This window comes from Symphodus melops (genome assembly GCF_947650265.1).
Source record: "Symphodus melops genome assembly, chromosome: 17".
Taxonomy (NCBI): Eukaryota; Metazoa; Chordata; class Actinopteri; order Labriformes; family Labridae; genus Symphodus; species Symphodus melops.
This window is the reverse complement of record NC_136707.1, coordinates 19437933-19461876: the sequence shown is the minus strand read 5'-3', so window position 1 is coordinate 19461876 and position 23944 is coordinate 19437933. Positions and strand designations below refer to the sequence as shown.

General features: G+C 41.1%; 3 protein-coding genes across 3 annotated transcripts; 2 read left to right on the top strand and 1 right to left on the bottom strand.

Annotated features, from left to right (window-relative positions):
* Positions 1–1074: 1074 nt before the first annotated feature.
* On the bottom strand, positions 1075–6217 carry hmox2b (heme oxygenase 2b). The gene is made up of 6 exons (XM_079365863.1): positions 6132–6217; positions 5717–5810; positions 5520–5637; positions 4914–5405; positions 4203–4323; positions 1075–4097 (listed from the first exon to the last, which is right to left on the bottom strand). The coding sequence occupies exons 2-6, from the start codon at positions 5764–5766 to the stop codon at positions 3970–3972; spliced, it is 909 nt and encodes a 302-aa protein (XP_079221989.1). The 5' UTR covers positions 5767–5810; positions 6132–6217; the 3' UTR covers positions 1075–3969.
* Positions 6218–9649: 3432 nt separating this feature from the next.
* Positions 9650–14727, top strand: tedc2 (tubulin epsilon and delta complex 2). The gene is made up of 10 exons (XM_079365449.1): positions 9650–10116; positions 11035–11093; positions 11454–11943; positions 12022–12075; positions 12161–12239; positions 12428–12657; positions 12944–12990; positions 13083–13256; positions 14133–14326; positions 14422–14727. The coding sequence occupies exons 1-10, from the start codon at positions 10013–10015 to the stop codon at positions 14569–14571; spliced, it is 1581 nt and encodes a 526-aa protein (XP_079221575.1). The 5' UTR covers positions 9650–10012; the 3' UTR covers positions 14572–14727.
* A 2832-nt stretch (positions 14728–17559) lies between these two features.
* LOC306838614 (uncharacterized protein) lies at positions 17560–21830 on the top strand. The gene is made up of 2 exons (XM_079366915.1): positions 17560–18306; positions 18436–21830. The coding sequence occupies exons 1-2, from the start codon at positions 18236–18238 to the stop codon at positions 18902–18904; spliced, it is 540 nt and encodes a 179-aa protein (XP_079223041.1). The 5' UTR covers positions 17560–18235; the 3' UTR covers positions 18905–21830.
* The last annotated feature ends 2114 nt before the right edge of the window (positions 21831–23944 follow it).

The window sequence follows — 23944 nt, the reverse complement described above, 5'->3', positions numbered from 1 at the left end:
GTTCATGAATCCTTTTTTGTTCTGGTTGTTTTCCTTCCCTCAAAATGACCGTGCTCACCATCACCAGAGAACATGTTTACCTCTGTGTTCAGCTGTCGGACAGGTTCAGGCTGCGTCTGTGGAGGAGAATGCGTCTTAACGTGCGGCTGAGGCTCTCCAGACTTTGTCCTTCCTTTAGCTCTCTACTCATTGTGCACCTTGATCACATTTGTACATAGACGGCTGTGGATCACCTGGCTTTATTAATCTGTCACATAGCAAAGATATACTGAACATCTATAATAAAACTATGGTCTGCGAAAATCCTTTGTTTTAAAATGAAACCCAGTAGAGGAAGCAGAATACGTAGACTTCACCCCGGGCTAACTGTATTTTACATTTTCTTTTTGGGGGGCTGTTTGTATCTTTCTGGGAGGAACAGGATAGAGGGAAAGGAGCAACTGATCGGATTCAAACCCAGGCCGTCCGTTTCAAGGACTAGAGCCTCTGTCCACGGGCGGCCCCAAATGTTTCAACATATTTAGTTCACCTGATCTGATCCATGATAAACTACAAGCTAAAACAACTGAACTGCTGCCAACAATGTTAGATTGAAACACCACAGAGGTGAAGTTGCCTTTTTATTATTTCATAAGATTACATCATCTTTGGGTTCTCTCTAGAAAGGCCAGTCTGTGTTTCTCATTTTCAATAAAATATTATCCCCGTCACATCGTTTCTACAGCTCTCTATCTAGTCAGTAACAGTTTTACTCCACGTGAGCTCGTCAGCTAATTGCTAAATTAGCTGATGAGCTTCAGTGCTAAAGTTTATTGTTGCATGCAAGTGATGTCATTTTTCCAATGAGGACCGATTTCACTCCAGATGGAGCTGATGAAACTGGAATCAGTGTTCAAGTAAGAGCTCTGAAACTGAGGAATGAAACAAGGTGAAGTTCATGACTGGACCATGTTGTCCTGATCGGCTTTTATGGCAAAACGTTCAATATTTCAAAAGACAATCTGTCCGCTGGAGGATCTGTCATTAAAGTTAGGACGTCTACATTTAGGACAATGAATGTGATCAAAAACACCGTTCAGAATGTTTCAATTTTATTTCAGCATGAGCAGGAAAAAAAACATTTTACAGCACAGCTTAAAGTCGAGGAGTTTCACTCATACCGTGAAGGCATACGAGCCGATCACTTCTGAAGCTGAGTCCAGGTGGATAAAGAAGGTACAGAGAAGAGACGAGGATACAATGATTTCAAGATGACGAGCTTCGTTTGTATCCTGATTACAATAAACGCGTCTCTCTCCGCATCATCTGGGATCACATGCCATGCCTGCGTCTTTACTGGCCACCTTGACTGCTGTTTCCCCAGATCTCAGCTGAATATGTTGGATCAAGGAGCTTTGTTACAGCTCAATGCAGAACGCTGACATCATTGATCAGTTTGGACTTCTCACACTGGACAGTCGACTTAAAGCCTTCGATCAGAGATGGGCACATACAGGGAAAAAAATATATACTTTTTAAGCGCTCCTTAGTCATCCAGTAACCTGAAGGAAGCATGATGATCTTCTCAGGATGAATCATCTCATTTGCTCAGATAATCAAGCTTCCGCTTTCTCACAAGCTTTGTAATATTGACAAAACAATTCACTTGAGATCTGGAGATAACAAAATGAAGAAAGATATTGCATAACGTAAAAGGATTAGGTGGCAGAGTTAAGGAAAATGCATAAGAATTAAAAATCAACATGGGTTAGTCACACATCCGCTCACTTGAGTTTTAAGATTCACCGTACTCGATGAGTAAAAGGTTTCTGATCTTCTATGATTCAAGTAAGCGTCCCTTCATATCTGCAAAACACTGTGGCTGTTTGATGCGTCACACTGGCATCAGAAACATGGAAGGAACCATGGCTATTTAACAAGAGGGAGCATACATGGACAGCCCCTGCATCGTCTTTTTATATTCAATGCATCATATCACCATCTGGCTGCAACATACCCTGAGACTCTCAAACACTAAACAGCTGCACTCAATCCTGAAGCAAAGGTGCTAACGGTGGAATACTGCACACTGAAGAATGAAAACACAGGAACCTGGTGGATTGTTGCTCTCAGGAGGTTTCCTTTGGTATTCTGAGTCCAACACGCCAACGGGGGAAAAACACAAACCACTTTAAAGATAAAGTTAATTATTTTCTGTGACTGTGAAGAGAAATACAGCAAAAACAGTTCTAAAATAATTTGAGGAAAAAAAACCCAGCTGTGCCGCAATGGGAGCAGTTTTTACAACACACAATATGAAATGTGTTTAAATCAGAGTTTAGCGAGGATCCTACAGAGACTACAAGAAGCATTTCACCGCCATGTGGACAAATGATTCATAATAACACAAATACATTTTCCTTTGAATACAGCTGCAGCTCTTCTCTGTTAACACTTACGTCCTAATATAGGCTCCTGAGTTTGTCATGGATGATGGCGCTGTGCAGTTTCCATGAACGAGACGTTTTTTTTTTTTAAGGAATACAAGATGCTGGGGCTGGGAATCTTTGAGTGTCTCACGATTACATTCAATTTAGATTCTTGGGGTCACAATAAGATTAAAAAATATTCTGGATTCAAAGTTTATTTATGAATGAGTACTTCAGGATCCACTCCTGTAGTCTGTGAGACTGGCAGAATTTATTGTTGCGCTATTTTGTATTTTTCTGATTTTAAGAACAGGGAGTGACTGATAAGCCAACAATAATGTAAAAAAATTATATTAGAAAAAAAAAAAAAAAATTATATATATATATATATATATACACACACATACATATATATATATACTGTTTGTTTGTTTTAATTGAAACAGTAAATCAATTGTCTTTTTTACAGCACCTTTCGTGTACAAAGTAAGGGGCTAAATCTTGGGAGAAAAGAATCTCAATGATTTTTAGATGAAGGGATTTTTTTGTTACCACCTCTCGAAGATGCCCTATCGCAACATTTAAGAAATAGTGACCATGCATCACATTTACGACTCGTATCTTCTCGACTACCTACATTATTTCTATTGATATCATACACTAGTGTACGTGTAGGTCTGCTATTTGGAGGCAAAAGGAAAGTGTCACCTGTTTCACAGAACACGTTTGCTTTCTTTTTCTTTTCTTGAAATATTGGGCTCTGTGTGTTCACATTACTTTGTACGTTAATATTATTTTAAAACATTTCCTAAGTCAAAATGATAACAACAAAACAAACTGTTTTGTAGATGCATTATCACCTCGAACATTACTTTTTGCAGCTTGTGAATTTAAATAATTTATGCAAAAAGACCCAAAGGCCTTATTTATAAATCCACACAGCAGTCTGACCAGCAAACACTCACTGGGCTATTATATTCATGCATAACATGCGCATAGTATCTGAAACAAGCTGCATTGACTTAGCTCACCATGAAATGATTCCTAAGGTGAATGTTTTTGGTTTAGCAGAGTTTATACACGTGTAAAAACAACTAAGCTGTGTAAATCTGGCAGTTAATTAAAAAAATGAAAGAAAATCTAATTAGCTCTTCACACTATGAGCTTCAACAGCAAAATCAGCAAAACAACTGCAGAAGGTCCTAAAACTTTACCAACACACTGGAGGGACAGTGCAGAGGAGGTAGAGAAGTTTAAATACTACAGGGAGAGTATGTAACCATGAGTCATTAGATGGATGGATGGTAGATGGATGGATGGAGTTGACCTCCGTTAGGTCCTATGGGGATTGCTTCATTGGACTTCCACTGAAAAACAATCCATGTGCATTTCCTGTCATCTATCCTTTTTAACGAACATGTGACTAAAATAAAGCTGGACCCACTCAGAATCTTTTTAATGGAACCATGTGCACAGTTTGAGGGACTTTCTTGGTGTCCTTACTGTCCTTCCCTTCGATGCTTCTCCCCCTCTCTCTTACAGCAGCAGGGTGACAGCTGGATCACATCAAATACCACGCAGCCAATCCAGCAAGAGCAGCGAACCACGTGGCAAACAGGACCTGTCCCGTCGGGTGTCGGAGCACAGCCATGGCGAGCTGACAGGCGTACGCTGACCCACCTGACGCCGCTGTGACAGTGAGAGCAAGAAAGAGCAAAACGTTTGTTTCAAGAAAAACTCACACAAGTTTAAACTGCTGAAACACTGGCTTTGATGTGCTCTTTAAAAGCATACCCATTTTGGCGTTATAGTAGGGACACTTGTTGATGTCTCCACCCGCTCCATGGACCGGCATGCCGGCATCCATAACATCCTCCTGGATGCTTTTGCCCATCTCCTCCAACTCATCAAACACCTACACAAGAACACACAAAGTGTTCAGAGATGAAGTTTTATCACTTGCTCAAAGGAATGTCCAGACCAGAAAGAATGTTTTTGACGAACTCAGCAAAGTTGATGACTAAAAAAAAAATCGCAGTGTCATCATTAATCACAGAGGATGTGGTAATGGTGACATAAAACTTTTATTATAAACAACGTTCAAAACGACCCACAAGGTCTGAACACTCCCAGTTAATTGGTAGAGGAGGGAGTGGAAAAGACTCATCCCTATTGGCTGATCATTACACATGTTCTGTGTAACAACGGTGCAATCTTTTCTCCATGAATGTGTTAGCTGAACCAAACGATTACAGAAACCAGATTTATTTTGATCCTTGTTGTTGGGACATTAGGACATGAATTTCAGTAAATATAAGAATATACAAAATGTGTTTTCACTGTTTCTTTAAAAAGCTCAACAAACATTTTAACAGCCTTAAAAAAGCTCACCTTTACTGTAACCACTTCATCATCACCACCAGGGAACAGATCGCCCACTCGTGTTTCCAAACTTAGCTTCCATTTCTTCTATTCTTTAACAATTCCTTCTCCCTGGCCTCTTACCTCCATGTTGAATTGGAAAGCCTTGACAGCCTCGTCTACAAGCTTCTTCTTTGTTTTCACATCCAGTTCGAGCTCGTTCATCCGACTGCGGTACAGCTGCTTGAAAGCCTTGGCACTATGGATGGCATCAAACTGATAGAATTCCAGGCCCTCGCCTGTGGACGGCAGCTTTAAAGCTCTCTGGGCTACTTTTTTCAGCACCTGGCCTCCAGACAGGTCCCCCATGTAGCGGGTGTAGGCATGAGCTACCAGCAGCACCGGGTCCTCTTGACCCACTTCATGAATACGGTCCACATAATGTTGTGTGGCCTGGGAACATTTGACCTGGGTCTGCCAGTCAGGTCCAAAAAAATATTCAAGGTCACGGGCCAGGGCCTCGTGACGGTGCAGCTCTGCTGGAAAATACAGAGGGGCAAAGTGGGGGTGGTCTTTGTTCCTTTCAATTTCCTCCTCCATGGCAGCATAAGTATAATAGAGTGCAACAGCACCAAGCTGGGGAAACAAAACAACGACAGAAGAGAAGCTGAAATGACATTTTACAATGTGTGCATTTACTCATTCGTCACATATTTTAGTAAAACGCTTTTCCTTCATTTTTACACTGACCTTGAAGAGCTCTTTCCTGATACGTCCCCTGAGGAAATCTTTCACAAACTGGGTGTTCTCAGCCTTTTCGTGGACCTCTTTCGTCCCTGCTGCCAGCATCTCAGACAGGTCGTGAGGACTAAGGGAATAAAACGTGTTTTCAAGAGAACCAACCATTTATCAAGATGTTGCTGTTACCATGGTAGCTAAGGGTGTACCTTAGTGTCTCTTGTTTATCTCCATTGGACACATCAGCTTTGGACTCCATCTTCTCTGCTGACAGTTCTGTTTCTTTTGGTCAGTTTGTTCAGCCTAGAATCAGTGAGAGACATCATTTCACATGGCATTTACATTGAAAGTTAAAGGGCATTAGTCACATTAGAGATTCACCACATTACAGCAATGCTATGACCTATACCAGAGCTCTAAAAGTATAACACAATGTGTGTTGTATAATCACTATCTATACAGCTTGTGTCGGGTCAAAGCAAAGAAAGAGAGGCCAAAGTAAATGAATTTTTACTAAACACAATCAGAGTTTCTTGGCTTTTAATATCATCAGATTAAGGCTAAATAAAAAAGCAAGAGTTTAAATATAGATGAGCAGTGTTTGTAGTTTAAATTATACCTTACCAGAGACAGCAGAGGTCTGGAAGAAAGGAAAGCTGATATCACTTCTATTCACTGACCGTCTTTGTCCCTGGGATGATGATGATAAAAGTAAAGATGTCTTCATTAAGTTAGTGTCTTGTTTTCAGTCTTGGACTTGATTTATTATCGTAAGAAGAACGTACAATGTCAAATGTCAAAGTAAATGTATGTATATAAGCAACTTTCAAGGGCATACGTAACGAAGGGTGAAAGCTCTTTCAAACAGAGAGCAGCTCACATAACAAATCACAGGCCTTCTGGCGTTTACCACAAGTCTGAAAGAAGAGCTGGAAGATACAGATAACTACTGATATGAGGGGATAACATTTAGCCCAGTCTCTGTCTCTCTCTCTCCTTCCATCTGAGAACGAATAAACAAACCCCAAACTACGTCTGACACTGAGGCCATTAAACTTGCTCGGAGCATCAATTTGACAACAGCTGCTAACTTTGCTAGATAACGCTAACAAGCTAAGTTGGCTAACAGCTAGCTGGCGTTTCAACAGGCGTAATAAACTTAACCTTTGCCGAGTCGAGGTACAACACATCACATGGGCGACATGTTTATTCTCCTATCATGTTCACATTGATGGGTTACAAGGTGTCACAATGACCTGTACAAACCTTCACTCAGCAGCGCAGTTAACTACAAACAATAACAGGTCCAGGACAGAGCAGACAGACTCCGCCCCCAACCGGCTGACTGCTCGCTTGCTGCGTTCATGTACACTCGGAGGGTCGTTAATCCTGGCTTCGTTGTGTTCACGGCCTTTCACTGTTTAGTCGATATATAATACAATATGCTAGGGCTGGGCTCTTTGAGTGTCTCACGATTACTTTCAATTTAGATTCTTGGGGTCACAATAAAATTCAGAATCGATTTTCCATTCAAAAATATTCTGGATTTATGGATTGATTCAATGATTCAAAGTCTAGTTATGAATGAGTACTTCAGGATCCACTCCAGTAGTCTGTAAGACTGGCTGAATTTATTGTTGCTCTATTTGGTATTTTTCTGATCTGAAGAACAGGAAGTGACTGATAAAACAACAATAATGTTATTATGTTATATATATATATATATATATATATATATATATATATATATATATATATATATATATATATATAAAACCCCCACACACACGCACACACACACACACGTAATATAACTTGATAATGCCTCGGAAACGGAATAATCATTGTTGTCTGATTGACTGCATTTATTATGACTACATTTATTGTAGTCATTGATTAACACCAGATTTTCTCAGATACTCAATATTCTTAATTCCTGATTATCTTACTTTTTCTAAAAAATTTACCATTTCAAAGGTCACGCTAAAAGCTCTTGTTCTTTTATAAAGACATAATGAACCGCATGCAAATATCTCTGTAATGATCTAGATTATTGCAGTGTTGTTGGATCCTCTTGGTCTTTTTTTTCATTGAGTGTCAGTATAAAGTGACCCAGGGTCAGTGTGTCCTCACTCATTCTCTTTTCACAGAGCTACCTTATAAACACAACATCAACAAATCTGATGCTCTAACAGGCAACTCTGTTGTGAAAACCTTAGTAAACACATCTGTTAACACAAGGCTTGTACCTGCAGGTCTTGTATTTTTCCATTGCTTTTTAATCAGTTGGAATCATGATTACTTTTTTTTTATCATCAAGGCATCGTATTATACGTCTAAGGGAACCATGGAGATGAACAGAGGTGTTTAGCATTTCATTTACAACAAATATACAGCCTCCAATCTTCACAGAGTTAACTGCGTATAAGTGCCTCATGATTGGTTTATCCCAAAACAACCCCCACACACAATCACAAACAGATTATTTGCTATTTTGAAATGTAAAATGTGGTTCTTGTTTACCTTGTTTATTTTGTTTTGAATTACTCTGATAAGAACATCTCATGTTGTGAATTTGCATTTGTTTTTGTTACAAATGATTCATGCATGCCGTTTATGAAACATCAATGAGAATGTTGTTTTTTTATTTGAGCAGACTTTGCAGGATGTATGTGTCAACCTGCCTGTATGGTCTTGTCTGTGTGCGTGTGGTTTGTCCATCTTTGTATGCATATGAGAGAGAGAGAAATTGTGTGTGTTCGTGTGTGTGTGTGTGTGCGTGTGTGTGTGTGTGTGTCAGCTGCAGTGTCAGATGCCGGTTAGCCAGGCAGCTGAGGTACCCCCCCCCCCCCCCCCCGAGCTCTGCGTCTAAGCCACAGGAGGCTGGTGGGGGGAAAGATGAGCGAACATGATGATTCACTTATCTCAAATCGTGCCAGCAAGCTGTTGCCATTACATTAAATTGCTTTGGGAAATGCTTCTTTGCCACCAATGCAGTTCAACAATAGAGGAGGGGGAGTTTGGTAGATGGAGAAAGGACTGAAAATTCATTTTTCTTGCTATTGTTTAGTGTTGAGATAAGAACTTTTCTTGCATTTTGTTTTGTTTGTCATTCTGATTGGCTGAGGATGTTTTTTTTATGTGATTTCAGCTTGCTTATGGCTTTGTCTGTTTTCAAGTGCTGCATAAAAAGTACTCACTCAACTTTCGTAAGAAATACAACAGGAGGTAAATTCCACCAGAACACTCTTAATGTTTGTAGTACAAACATTAAGATTATAGCTCATTATAGCTTCAGGCTGAAGCATAAAAGATAATGTATCCTTCTTTGTCTGTTCCTATCTGATGTGATACTAAGCCAAATAGCACAACAAACAAATAAAGTACAAAATTGTGATACAAGTAGGATTCATCAATTAGGGTTGTTCTCATTTCATGCACAAGATAAGAGATGTCACAACTGCAGTTCTCATAGAAAGCTAAGGGAATTTACATTGTATGTATTATAATTACAAATGATTTTGTTCTCTTTAAAACATGAAAACAGCCTTCAACAGCCTATCAAGTGTGAGGGCATCATTCTGCATTGTTTAAAAATTAAGAACAAAAAATACTGACAACCGTGATATCCTCCCTCAGTGGTACTTCATGCAGCTCCTTGTGAGTGCACAAATCAGGAGCAATATTTTGGTTGGATTTAAAACAGGAGGCTTTGCATTACTGTAAATGCCAGATAAACTGATATGCACAACATGCTGGATGTTGACAGATGCATGTTGTGTCGTGTGTATGACACAGGATTATAGAAGTAAAAATACTAATCAAGAATGTGTCTGCTCACCTTCAAAATATCTCAGGAGTCAGGAGAGGAAATAAACTCTTTGTGATTTGACACTTGAAGTTAACATTACATAATCAGCCGATCAATGTTATATTACCCTATTAAAATATCCTCATAATAGTTGTATCCTTTCAGTCTTTATACGTAGCAATCACTTTCACTCACAAGGGCATAGCTTATAATTACAAACGGGGGTTTTAAAATGAGGCTTATAAACTGTAGTATTAAGAATTTCTTGACAGTTTCAATTAAAGCGAGACAGAAAATCATGTTGTGGCAACAACGCTGGTAACCATGGCAAATTCTCGCGAGAAGTGAGAACGTTGCTCTGGATGTACAGTTAGAAAGTTTTCAATTGTTTAAAGCTGATTTTACCGAACAAAGGCTCCTAATCTATGTTGATAAATGTCTAGGCAATGCTTAATTTTGTAGATACTTCACTTTGCTCCACAGGGACACTGTTTTATTCTGTTAGACCGGGGAAATGTTACTTCCGCATCCGTCCATTTCAATTGCACGAGGGAGAACCCAATTGCAGAAGTTAAAGCTAGTAGCGATGCATGTAATCAAGACACTGTTAAAATCTTTGTGACTAACACATTTTTAGGATTAGTTTGTTATTTATGTGCGAGTCTTCGTGGCAGGGCATGCACACACAATAGGCATGTCACTTCTGTTTGGGGTCGAGGAAGCAATCAAGTCCTGCAAAGCTGAACAAGCCGAGATTAATAACTACATTCAACATTACAGACAGTTATTACGGAGCTTGTAAGTACTGTTCTGCATAAGTTGTCTACTACAATGTTTACAAGTGTGTGTGATTTACTCAGGTCTGCGCTGTTTATGATGAAATATAGATTTTATTATCGGTGTCTTTTCTCCAGTCGTACATAATGGAGTAAACTATTATGCCGTACCAATTACATCGAATTATGTCAAACTTTATGGGAATTTGCTAGTTCTTGAATAAATTGACTTAGTTGGGCAATGGGCAACTATCTGGCGCTGTGGCTTAGTTGGTTAAAGCGCCTGTCTAGTAAACAGGAGATCCTGGGTTCGAATCCCAGCAGTGCCTTTTAGGCTTTAAAAAGCTCGTCAACTCAAAGTTACTCGACCATTGCTATGTCAAGATGTACAACACTTAAAGTACTTGATACATGGTACTGTCTAAATCACTGGATGCACTCTAAATCCCCCCCCCCCAATCTTTTTTGTTTAAGCAATCTGACCATTACAGGGTAATTTGTGCAGCTATTATTGAATATGAAAACCAACCAGAGCGCAATGAAAACACCATTTCTTTATCTCACTTTTTAATGTAGCTCATATCTTGGCACTTTGATTCAGTTAACAATGTTGTAGTATCTTTACAAAAAAACATTGTTTATTCTGTTTATTTGACCAGTTAACTAAAAATAAACAAGTAGCATGAGATTGTCCCCCATTTAACTTATTAATGTCCACCCTGAAAAGCACTACAAGATTGCTGCTTGATAATAACATTCACTTGATAAGGAGAAGAATGTTTTTTTTTAAATCTAAGTTTAACTTCTACTACTATCTTCGAGCACTGCATATTTTCTTTTCAAATCCATATATCTCAAAGGACATTTCACTTTTTTTTATTATATTAATGTTGTTGTATTGGTTAATTTATGTTATAGTTACGCAATGTCTTTTCCCCAGAATACCACAACCAAAGTCGGACTCTGAGGAGTCGGACAGTGCAGAAGATGCTGTCTCAGGTAATAAAAACAAAAACAAACAGCTTATTAAAAAATATTTCTCATAACATCAATAATTAAGACTCTAAGGCTAATGTAGTTAAGAAGAGAGTCACACAAGTATTTGGACAATGTAATGATGGCACACTTCTATTTCATGCCTGAAGTATTTATGAATAATACTCTTTGTGATTGTTGCAAATGAACTGGGAGTTTTCTCTCTACAATGCCGACCTGTTTGAGACTCTGTTCCCAAGTTTTGTCTGAGCTCTCTTGGAAAGGCGGATATATTTGTAAAGGAGCTTTCAAACTTCACAAAAGGCTGTGTAGGGAAATAACCGAGCTGAAGCAACATGTTTGTTTTGCTATCTTCTGACACAGATACCTCACCAGGGGAGAAAGAAGACATAGAGCTGCTTGAGCGAGCTCTGGAGAAAGCCCTTCATGTCCGTACTGGAACAGGAGCTTCAAAAAAAGACTCTGACAGAAACAAACTACCTGCACGTCCAAAGGAACAAACCACTTCTGTTGTCACAACCAAAGAGGGGAAGCAGACGGCTGCAGCTTCGAAGGGAAATAAGACCACTTTCAGATCAACCTCTAAATCTGCCAGTCTTGACAGAAAAGACAAAAAACCTGGTGCGTCAGTATCCTCAAGCAAGGCAGCCAGAAAATCCCCGCAGACCGTCCTAAAGTCTGGTTCTCTTTGTCAGGGTCAAATAAACCCCTCAATCATCCACTCTAAAAGCAAGACTACTGGAAGCAACATGCTGAGTGGCTACGAAACCATCTCCATACCTTCTTCAAGTCATACAGCTGCTTTTTCCCAAACGGGGGAGTCTGTAGCTCCCAGTGTGCCGCCACAGACCGGGTATGACTATGCGAAACAAAGAAAAACGTTCATGTTTGTTTTCTGTGCTATTGTAATTTTTGTTTGCCTTTATTGTAGGATTGCTGCCGATCAAACCGCTAAATGGAAATCTCTAAGGAGCAAGCAGAATAGGTGACCAAATGAGTGTGTTAAATCTGCGACTGATTCTAGAGCCTCTGTTTGGACACTGAAGGGTCCTTCTCTACATTGTCTTTAGGTTGTGGGACAAAGTTGTGGCGATACAAAGGAAACCTGTGCCTGGGAGGAAGCATTTCATGGAAAGATTGAGAGCAACGGTATCTTTCCTCTTCCTAGAGAGTTGAAAAGCCCCAGAAATGTTTTCCATCTTGTGTAATGTGGAGTTTGGAAAAAGCTTTCTACTTATTACATAACTATGACAACATTTAAATTGTTGCACTTTCATTTTTTCCTGTTTTATTTCCACGGTGTTGTCCTTGACCCTGTATCTCTGACCCCTGTTTAGTTCCCCATTGACTGGCCGCACAGCTGCCCGGATCAGACCAGGACCCTGGTCGACAGACTGACTCACGAAGGGCTCGACCTCACTCAGCGCTGCCGGATGAAAGAGCCTCTGGCAGAGCAGGCACCAGAAGCAGCAGCCATAAAGCCGGGTAAAAAGAACAGGATGCGGTATCATACGCCAACACAACAAATGAGGACTAGGGCTGTCGCAGTAAAGGAATTCCCCCTGCAGTGATTCAGTGTGGCTTAATCACTGCAGGGGGAAATATGCAATATTATCACACCACTCCTTTTTTTTATTTATTCATGAGATTTGTTTTTAGTTCTCAAAATGTTCATTTGACTAGAAGCCCAAATGTTCCTGAAGGAGCAACGTTACAATCAGTTAGGGTACCATTACATTGTTTCCTTCTGAACATGAGGTTGGGTGAGGAGACTTCATGTGCTGTTGTGACGGTTGCCCTCATGCTCCGCAGTTGGTTTCTTACTCCGCAGTAATAACATTTTGCGGTTACAGCGAGAGCCCTAGTAAGAACTGGAGGAATGAGGAGATCGATGACGCCAGTGTGTGGGTGGGAAAAGGATCATTCAGAAGGATGCTGCACAGGGCGTTGGCAGGAAGTGTCAAGACTTTATCTATGCCCATCTTGCTTAAGATGCCAAAACATACGAGTGTATACATCTCCTGAAAACATGTCTTTACAATCCTGTGATTTTTGTCTATTTCAACACAGGGGGTAAGAAAAACAAGTATGACTCCTGCCTGACACATAGAAGGTTGCTCTTGAATGCAGCAGAGCTCGAACGCTGTGCAGAACGAGCCAAATCAGGTAGGAAATAACTCAGCTTTCCCATGACATCACTTACCTGTCCAACAATGTGTTCCCTCCTAAAACAATAAATGGCAAGAATTTGCCATAAGCTACAAACATTATAATATCAATATGAAGGTGTTTTCTTCCCTGGCACAGATCGGTATAGTAGAAATGATACTGTGTTAGAAATCATGAGCCCATTTTTGACTCAGATTACTCAGCCCTGTTTGAATTATGATGTCTGGGTGTCAAGGTATCACTCACTTAGTGCCCACAGTACAGTATGTGACATGGTTTAATTTCCATTGCCTACACAGGACAATTATCATGAAACTGAATGCCCAGAGACTTTCCATTCACACCACCACTTGTATGACCGTCTCACCTTCAGGGAGACAGTTTTGTTTATGTTTACGGCTGTAAGCTCCCGTGCAGCCCAAGTGTGTTGCTAAAGCTAGGAGAAAAGATTCCAGAAATCACTCCCTCCTCCATGCTGAGTCACATGATCCGTCTCTATCATCTCTCATCCACAGCTCAAGAAATGTTGTATGTCAGACAGTTTGTTTTCCATTTGGGGATTAGTTTATTGCATTTGACCAGCATTTTCGAAATGATTGTGATGGATGTGGCGTGCTAACGAGCTAATGCAGACTCTCCATCTCAGCGCATGGAAAATGAAAACAGAGCTGCAGTGAAACCTCAGTGCCAGATCAGTACTTTCCTTGGCCTCGACATATCCCCCACCCTGTGACGGTGGGCTTTTAATGCTGTCTATCCTGACGTGGCGAGGCAAGGGCCCATCTATTTAAAGCTGAGGCAGCGGAGCAGGAAAACGTTTTAGGGTACGGTTGCTCACGCTCACGCTCTAAAAATAAACACATTTTCCATTAGAGGTGAAAGCATGGGATCGATGGAGGCCAGAGGGAGGTTGTCTTTGCCCCACTGGGGCAAATGGTGTGTGGGGAGATGGGATAATTGCACCCCTGCCTCTGACCATAGCGTACACATCAGAGGCAGAGCTCAGAGAGGTGGAGAAGCTGAGGATCAGGGTGACGCAGCTGCAACAAGAGGTGAACTTCGAGCAGGTAGGAGATTTGTGCTATTTGGAAAATAACTGTTTGTCAAATACCTATGTTCTCCAAAACACATTGTTCTCACAGTCTCTCCTTCTGTGTGACAGGCTCTGATGGGCGCTTTGTCCCCTCAGCTTTCATCTGCTATACCTGGGCCTGGGTGTCCCGACATGAGTGTGCTGAGAGACATGTACTCCCTGCTGGGGGAGGGAGGGGAACGTTTCCCTGCCATCGTCATGGACACTGAGTCTGACTGAGTGCAGTACATATGGTACTTTGAATGCCTTTTATTTACACAAATATGGAAATAACATATTCCAAACACCTCTCAGTAAAATGCTGTCCAATGTAACACCAGCAGAATGAAAGCCACCTGACGTCTTCGACAAAACTAGTATCTTGTACATTTTAAGAGACGAGCGTGTGTATTTAATACAGTTTTTACTCAGTTTATTTCCATCCTTAAATGAAGACGAATTTGTGAAGAATTAATGTTTTAGAAAGCTGTGACTATTTATTTAGTGTCTGATGCTATGTATTACTTTGTAACAAAAATTCTATTATTTTTATTTACAACAAACTAGTTTTTTCTTTTTCCTGACTGGTAAATACTCTTACATTTTTGCTATTGTGTCCTGTCAGAATCATGTGACTTTGAAAATCTCTGCGATTTTATGAAATAAAAAATCCAACATTTTTACTCAATATGGAGATGTGTTGTCACTGAACATGATCAATAACTATTGACATATATGTGGAAAGTCACATGGTTTAAACTAATTTCACTGGCTGAAGGTTTTGACTTCCAGTCTGCCTTTTCATAAACTGATTTATGATTGACTGATTGCTTTAAATTCCATATGTTTTCAGTACAGTGTTATTGTACTTATAACTTGAACAATGAGTCATGGAAAACCTGGACCTGAGGTCATGGAGCTCATATAACACTGGCTTTACCAGCAGGTGGCACTCATCTCACAGAACACACAAGCAGTTATCAATTCAATATGTGACCTTGAATACCATGGGGAAACAAATGTTTTTCATCCAGTATGAACTAGTGATGGTTACTAGTAAGTGTGGCTGCTGGCACGCTGGTGTGAATGTAAGTGACTTGATGGCACAAAGGTGGTGTTTCGTTTTATTTTAAAACTGTCTTTCACTGAAAGCAGCATGTACACCGTGTCTACACACTAATCCTTCATGCGAAACAGTTTCTTCCTGCTGCCTGGCAAATCAGAGTTTCAGAAAAGCTCAGTGTGAGTGATTGTGCTTGTTATCAATGAGATGAGCCTGCCATTTTTCAGTGTATGGTCTATTGATTAAATTATGTACTAAAATGAGCAAGAAAAAAAGAGTGCAAATAAGTAAAACCCCCATCCCCAGCATGCTGTTTCTCCATATGATGCGTTTGGCTTTCTCTCAGGGCTTAAATCATCTGGCAAACACTGAATGATTGATGACTTTACTGGGCCAATTCTGTGAATCTGTGACATGAGGTAATTGGCAAACAGGATTTTCTGCGCCACATATGTGATGTGAAAGTGAGATGCAGTCGAGGCCTAAAAGGCCCTTTCTCACAGATGACGTGTGGATGGCACGCACTCTGCCAGACTGGGCGACAGGTGGCGCTGGGTTCACACAGCAGGCCGTGGGTGTTTGAGCCCTGCTGCACCAAACCTCTTCTACACACAAACATAGGGACATGCACACCCAAAGCCGACTGAGTCACACAAAGATGATGCTCTAGGGGAGCCTGGCTCTCTGCATGCTTCAAGCTTGAAATAGCCGTTTCCCCAAGGAGAGCAATAAATGTCTTATAAAAGGGAGAAGGCTATTTCAGCTTCACATTGTTATCTGTTTCCAAAACAAAAGGTGGTTGGAGAAACTCCTGGGCTACATAAGAAATTGCCCCAAGGTACCCTCTATTCAAGAAAATGTCATCTGTCCAGGATTATAGCAGTCAGCCGCCGGCTTCTTTTCCCAAACAGTCTTGGATTAGGGTGTGTGAAGGGAGGAAGAGGCAGGGAAGCATCCTTGAGATCACATCAACACTACACACAGGGCTCAGAGGGAAGGGCGCCTACGCAACTCAGCCTTCCTGTGACCTGCATACATCTGCTGTCACTAGCAGACCTCTTCCATTCCCTCCAACATGGCCTGGCCCTTCCCAGGTTAACCAGGTCTCACGCCTTCGTCCCATTTTTCTCATGCCTCTTTATGTCACATAATGGAAGGTTTGAGGAAATTTCACTTTCCATGGAAAGGCCTCATTTTCTTTTCCATGTTAGCATTGCTTTGTGTCACACAGTTGAATTGTGCTTTCTTTTCTTACAAATTCCTTCCAACTTGTTTAATTTTTTTCAACCTCTCTCTCTCTCTTTTTTTCTCTTTTTTTAAAAAAAAAATCTTTTGTAGCTCGAGTCCTCTGTAAAGTTGGAATCCAAGTGCAAATCCACAGAAACCAAACAGGGCTACCAAGAATCCACTTCTCTGCTTCAATTGCTTTTCTCCTGGGCCCCATCACAAGCACATTCTTCACTTTCTCTTTTTCTTTCTTCTCATCTACAGCTTTGTTCATTGAGCACAATGAGCTACAACAGAGCTTTTTAAGTCGTCCTCGCAGGTTTACCGTAAGATTTCCGTGAAGGCAACAAACACTCCCTGAACTGCAAATCAGTTGTCCTGTAGAGAAGGAGGCATGTTGGGCTTTTACAAGAGACATAGGGCTCTCTTAATCTAATAATGGGCTCCTTGTGGACATGGAAGAGCAGGAACCCTTTTATCTAATGAGGAGGAGAAAACCTGTTGCTCGGGTTTTACAAATGCATAGACAAGCTTTTTAAACCCATAATTATATTCCAGTAGTTGCGTCCTACCCAGGGTTCTTTTCTTTTGATATCAAAATAAAATACAAGACCTATAGTGAGAACGACTTATGAAATGTGTTTATCCTTAAATACAAGTCATTTACTTGAAAATTGCATCAGTCAATGAAACTGCCAAAGTTTATTTCTGAAAAATAATCCCAAATTGTTGTTATAGTAGATTGTGTAATGCCCAGAAATAAAATACAACAGACTTTTAGCAGTGAACTCACATTTATGCCTCCTCAATATAGCTTTTCAAATGTGGAGGAGTGAGATTAGAAGTTTGTTGAAGAGAGCTGTCCGAATTGATTTTTCTTTTCATGGATGAGAGAACAACGTACCGGGGGATTCACTTCTACGAGGCTTCCTTCCATTCAGAAAGGATGGGCACCATCAGTGTGTGTGTGTGTGGGTGGGAAGTGAGTGGGGGCTGCCATTGGTTTTTCAAGAGTGTGTTTCTGTCACGTGTGGGCATCCTCTTTACAGCATTTACACTTTAACTGAGGAGCACTACGTATCTGATATCCTCCCACAAATCAGTGTTTTCAGGTGCCTGCATGCATATAAATGGAGGAAGTGTGTAGGTGGATGGAGGATCTCTGTTTGCTGCTGATGTCTTTGAATTGGTGGAGTGCAATGAAAACACCATTACTGTGTAATTGCCAAATGAAGGTGACACATCTGTTCTGTTGGAGCGGGAGGCGATGACAAGAGGGAAAGCTTTCCAATCTAAAGTGATGAGGGATTTCCCCTTTTCCTCTGATTTCCAATAGGTTGCTCTATTCTCAACAGGAGGCCTTTACTGCAGGAAAACAAAAAAAAACCTGCAATTGAGAGGCAGTGATGGGGAGATGAAGAAGAAAAGAGGGAGCAGTTAACTCCCCTCCCCCTGCCACAGCTTCCTCAACCCCTAGTCTCCCTGCTTCAAAGTTTGACGTCACCCAAAAGAAGACCAATCAGATTACTTGGACTTCCCTGTTTTTCTTCCAGGCTCCTCCCCTTCCAGTGGTCCCTTATATATCGCCCTCCACTACACTGAGCAGAGTGTACAATGTGCTGCCAGAGAGCATGCAGGCACCCGACAGAGATGCAGCCTGAGAGGGAGGCAGAGAAGGGGAAAGTGTGAGTGGATTTCAGCGCTGACTTAAAGCCTTCATCCTCACACCACAGCCTTGTGTGCTCCCGTTATCTCATCAAGACCTCCTTTCTCTCTTTTTTTTTGCCTTTCTCTAATTCTTCCTGTTTCTCCAGGCTAGAGCTGACTACAAAGAGGATCCAAGAGGCGAACACTGCATCCTTGTTTCAGGATTCACCGGCCCACTCCATAAGGATGGGCTGCACAACGGGCCACCTGACTTGCCAAACTCAGCCCCAGACCAGCTCTGGTCAGGAGGGTCAGTCTTTGGAGGTTGGTGGTGCAAAAGTCCCTGAGGTGCTGTCCTCCCTCGAGCGACTGTCCCAGGCCACTGGAGGCATGGAGAAATCCTGGTACCGCTGCATCTTTCCCTTTGGAATCATCTCTCTGGTTATAGGTGTAGCAGGAACAGGGGTGACCTACACCTATAACGACCTGCCACAGACTAAAGTGGTTTCAGTGGTGCTACTGGTTATGGGTGTTTTGCTATTGCTGATGGCCACTGCCTGTTGGACTGTACACAAGAAGAAGAGAAGAAAAAAGAAAGAGGGAGGCTCGTTCACTTCTGAACAGTGTCCTCTCTGAAGCCCATGGAAAAAACTACGAGAGGAACTTGGTTGCAGAGACATACCCAGGGCTGGGAGCTCAGAGGTTAGCTAAAGAAGCCGTCACTCCACCTCCCACCGCCAAATCCCCTCTATTCTTTATCACAGAGTTTGACTCAGTTTATAACGGGGAGAACTTGGGCCGACAAATCAGTGGAAGGACAGGTAGACAGGATTCCAAGTATCTGTTAAGTCTGTTTAGTTTGGACCATTTTGGATTGGCAAGGAGGGCTCACCAGTGCCGCACACAAACTTTTACCGTCAGACAGCAGGTGTCCTGTGTCAAAACAACCTCCAAGGAGACGCACAAATATGTGCTGTGCACTGCGTGCATTTATACACGCACAGAAACATGGCCCTTGCCGTCCTCAGTCACACATGCACAGTACTCACAGTGGAAGCCTGCACAGACACCTAACACGCTATGCTGAGCTGCTGCTGGAGTCAGTGCTGGCGTCACTAGGCACGTCAGTCACAGCATTCCTCCTGCCAGGACAGGTGACTCTCCAAGAGGCCAGAAGTGGGCCAAAGAAGACAACCCGATACCCATCTGAAAGAGCAGCTCACCCGCGTCAGCGGCCAGCGTCATTCACTCGTCCTGTGACACCGCAGCAATGCGTTGGGAGCTTTTTTTACGCAATGGGAGAGTGGAACTCGAGTCCAACAGGATCTTACTGGCATCTGTGTGGACGATGAACTGGGGAGGGCAGAGGACTTGTTGGGAAAGTGGAAGATGTGTGCAAAAATAAAGGTTCTGGTAAACTGAAAGACTGTTGGAACTGGACCTTGGACTTCACTTCGGAGGAACAAAAGATTTGCACATATGGTAATGTCCATGCCAAGTAAGAGAAAAGTTTGGTAAATCACTGAAAGGCCTTTTGTAGCTTAATCTTCACATTACAAAGGAGTGGGGCACTGACTGATTGCCCTCCTGTCATTATGTGAGCATTTACACCCAGCCTAGTGTCTTTGTGGGGCACCATGGGGCAGGCCAGGATTATTGAAGGACACTGAGTGAGGGGACATGCCACTGCAGGGACACTTTGACTGATCCTGCTCCCCTAGGGCCCCTCCCGCTTTGTGCCTTGAGCAAGCACTCATGGAAAAAGGCTCTGTTGCATTCCCCCTTTTACATCTGAACCCCTAAGAATGTCCCCCTTGTTTTCTCTCACTCTTTACCTCACTAGGACTGTCCTCATCCATCCCATATGTCTTCTGCATCCTCATGTGTCTGACTTGCACCTACTCATTTCCCCATTTCGATAAATCCTGGGAGGGAGTGTGAACAGCTTTTAACACACAAGTTGAGACACATACACTTTAATGTAAGTCCTCCAGTCCACACACATGCCGGTATCCATCTGTGCCAAAGAATGTGGATTATTTTCTCTGTAATGGTGGAAAGAATATTGACTGAGAGTAAGTAGCAAAGTCCTTTGTCAGACTAAAAATAGGGTACAAGGCTGTTCTGTAGTGAATTGTGGCTAAGGTTTGTGATCTAAATGGCTCTTGGGTTTCCCTTTCCAACACATATGCTTTCAGAGAATGAATGAATGTAGCTGCATATTGCTCCATGTCGGTGATTAGGTGCTTTGTGTTGATGTGTGGTGTCATAGGAGGAGACACACAGGGAAATCTTATTCTTGTCTTAAATATATCTGTCACTGAATGTACAAAAAAATACAAATCATAGAAGGAGAAAGTGCATGTACAGAATGTAAAGATATGAAAGTGAGTCTAGACCTTTGTCTCAATGTGAAGGGCAGTGTAGTTGCAGTCCTTTACCCTTGAGAATCATCATTGATCCTCATGCATTGATTCTACCCGATTAGTTATGCATGTTGCTGACTAAAATCTGTCTATGCATCGAGAGGTAGCAACCATTACACAATGCCAAAGATTGTCCTGAAGGCCAGTTTATCTATTCCAGTCCCGCTTGGTCTGTCTGCTTCAATAGACATTCAATGGATCATTTCTGTCTTAAACATTATTTGCAGCCCAGTGTGCAATTAGATGTTTCCTTGCACAATGACTAACTCTATTTGTTTAAAACAAGTGAAGAAAGAGAAGACGGGGAAATGAAGAGGTAATGTTGGAAGACAAAAGCAATCTGGGAAGTCGTTGCTTTCACTTTTATGTTCAAGTAGGGATGGTTGCCGGTGGCTAAATTGAGATCATCCATCCTGAACATAGCAGTATTATATTGAGGGGAAAATGCATTACTGGCAGCAGCATTGACAATGCCAAGTTAATGAGTTGAAGTTGTTTTTTTCTTAACCTTAATTAGATGACTGAAAGAACCAATGTAGAACCACCAATTGTATGGCAAGGCTAACACACACACACACACCTTTTATAGGCCTGTTTATTACTTCAGTGTTACATGTATAATACTCATTCGCTGCACTGTGGTTGCATTGTTGTTCTCGCCAGTTCTCAAACTATATTGTGCCAGTGTGTTAACACTTAAAATTGATGGCAAGTGACCAGAGTTTGTTTTTAATGGATATAAAGGGATTCCCCAACTGCCTTGTAAAAAAAGAAGAAAAAAAAGAAAAAAGAAACAATGTAAAGGGAAAGTCTACCTCTCATTGCTGCAGGGGAAATATGTCCCTAACCTAGTGGATAGCGTTGCTGTCTGCTTATGCTGTTTGTCCACTCAGAGGCAAAAAATGTGTTTATTTTTTGTTCATTCTAATTTTGGTGCTGTATATATGACAATTTTATATTTCTCGTGTATATTTGTACTTGTATGTAAATTTTGATTGTTATATAATAAATTGTATGTGAAAACATCGGCCTGTCATGTTTTAGTTTGTTGAAGATAAACTTCTCAGACATTAATATTATACAAGAACTTTGTGTACTTTGTTGAGAGATTGGAAGTGTCTGTGGTGGTGAGAAAATTGACTAACATTGATCATAACTCAGTTTATAACTGTCCCTGCCTTTAGATATTTATTATGGTAATGAAAAGCAGGTATAATTCCCTGGTATATGTGGGATCCCCTGGTCAATGTTACGAGGGAATGGCCTGGAAAAAATAACACCCTCTACTGGCAAAAGGAATTATGCAAACCCTCAGCGTGATAAAAATATCCAGCATGTACACATAAAGGTTTGTGTGGGTGCGACTGATTAAAGCACTTAGAGTTCACCAAGAGTTTGTTTTTTTATTTGATAAGCATCCGCACATTTGATAATCAGTCAATGGTCACTGTGCTGGGAAGCTGCCATGGGTGGAGAGCTGGAGAGAGGCAAAGAGCAGAGAGGGTGGAAGTGGTCAGTTGTTTTGCTGGGGTCAGGGTGTATTACAGGAAACCAGATGGGAGCAACTCATCCGCCTCTAAAACTCCAGGATTTTGCTTCAAACCCAAATAATTTAGTGCTTTTTTTGGCTTTAAGCCAAACAAAAAAAATATTTTGGTTTCATTTTGCAAAATTTAAATGACACAACAGGCAGCACGGGTTGCATAAAGAAATCTAAATTTGAGCCAAACACGTCTGATGACTTGCTATGTTTTACTCAAACTCCTGATTAACAGCATCTGTGCATCTCTATCTGTGTGTTTTATCAGATCACTGCCTGCTGTTTGCTCCAGATGATACCGTTGAATCAGGATGGAGTTAAATTTAAACTTTGCTTCCAACACAACAGCTGTTTTTAAGACAGGTGCAGATAATGATCACACATGCCTGGCCAGACCAACTGAATTACAAGCAAATGAGATTAGCAATCTCAATGTGTTGTAATAGAAACAAATGTGATGAGGAGTCTTTGAATTTAATGAGACATCGACATGAGAGTATTTGAATTATATATGAAACTGCCACACATACTTTATTTTTGACCATGTCTCCAGCAGGAGATAGTTGATTACAGTGTATTATCTTAACCCCGTTACTCTGCCACAGACATCACTTACTCCCCATCATCTCTTAGCTGTTCATCTCATGTTCCTTCCCACTTTTAATCTCAAATTTCAGCAACAAATGTCAAGTCCTTCTTATCCTCTTTTCAGATCAAACTCTGTGTTCTGCTGCAGGGGGCAGTGTCTCTATAAACAACAGTGTAATTATACTAAGGTTTCTTATTGAAAATAATTATAGACTAGGACGGCACAGGCACATTATGTACAGTTTTATTTCTATTATTGTTTTCAATTAAGGTTAAGTGCACAAATATATTGCTTTTCCCTTACCATTACTGGTCACTTTGTGTTTAACCAAAAAAAATGGTTGAAAAGGCTGTTTCTATGGAAACAGGGACTGCATCAGTTGCGGGTGTAAGGCACCTGCACGGGCTGAGGTCACCCAGCTACGACATAATTAGGTCATACATACCTGCCATAGAGAATGCTGCAAGTATTATGTGCACCAGTGAACATAGAAATTAATTTTCTTTTTTTGACATACAGTAGCATCTCTAAAGTTATAAAAGAAATATAGACATGGTATTATTTTTGAACTGACATTCCTAATGCTTTTCAAATGTGTGTAATGGTAGACTTACAAACTTACAAAAGCATTTTTTTTCTTCATAAAGGCCAATATAGAGTGGCAGTGGTAATGTCGAGCCAGTTCTTGTTGCAGATCAGTCGAGAGCTTGAAAGGAACAAACAGCACTGTGTACTCCTTTATGACTCACTTCAAAGGACCAGTGATAAACAGACATATTCAGCCAGGAGAGAAGTCCATTAACTCACAATGGAAATCCTGAACAATTGTCTTGATCATTAGGTCATTTTCTCAGCAGCAGCTGTGTCAGATGCTGTGCCGGGCATTACAGCCCTTTTCTGCGAGGTAACACAAACATTGACGACTTAATACCAGTGTGTGTGTGTGTGTGTGTGTGTCTGCATGTGCAAAAAAATAAGGCAAGTAACAAGGATTTCCTGTTATGATCCTTTAAGCAAAATAGTTCATCAATAACTTTATTTATTCTACTTGTTCACTTGTTTTTAACATTTGCTGAAACATTGAGGTTTACGCAGGCCTTCTCTTGTTTGTTTTTTATTAA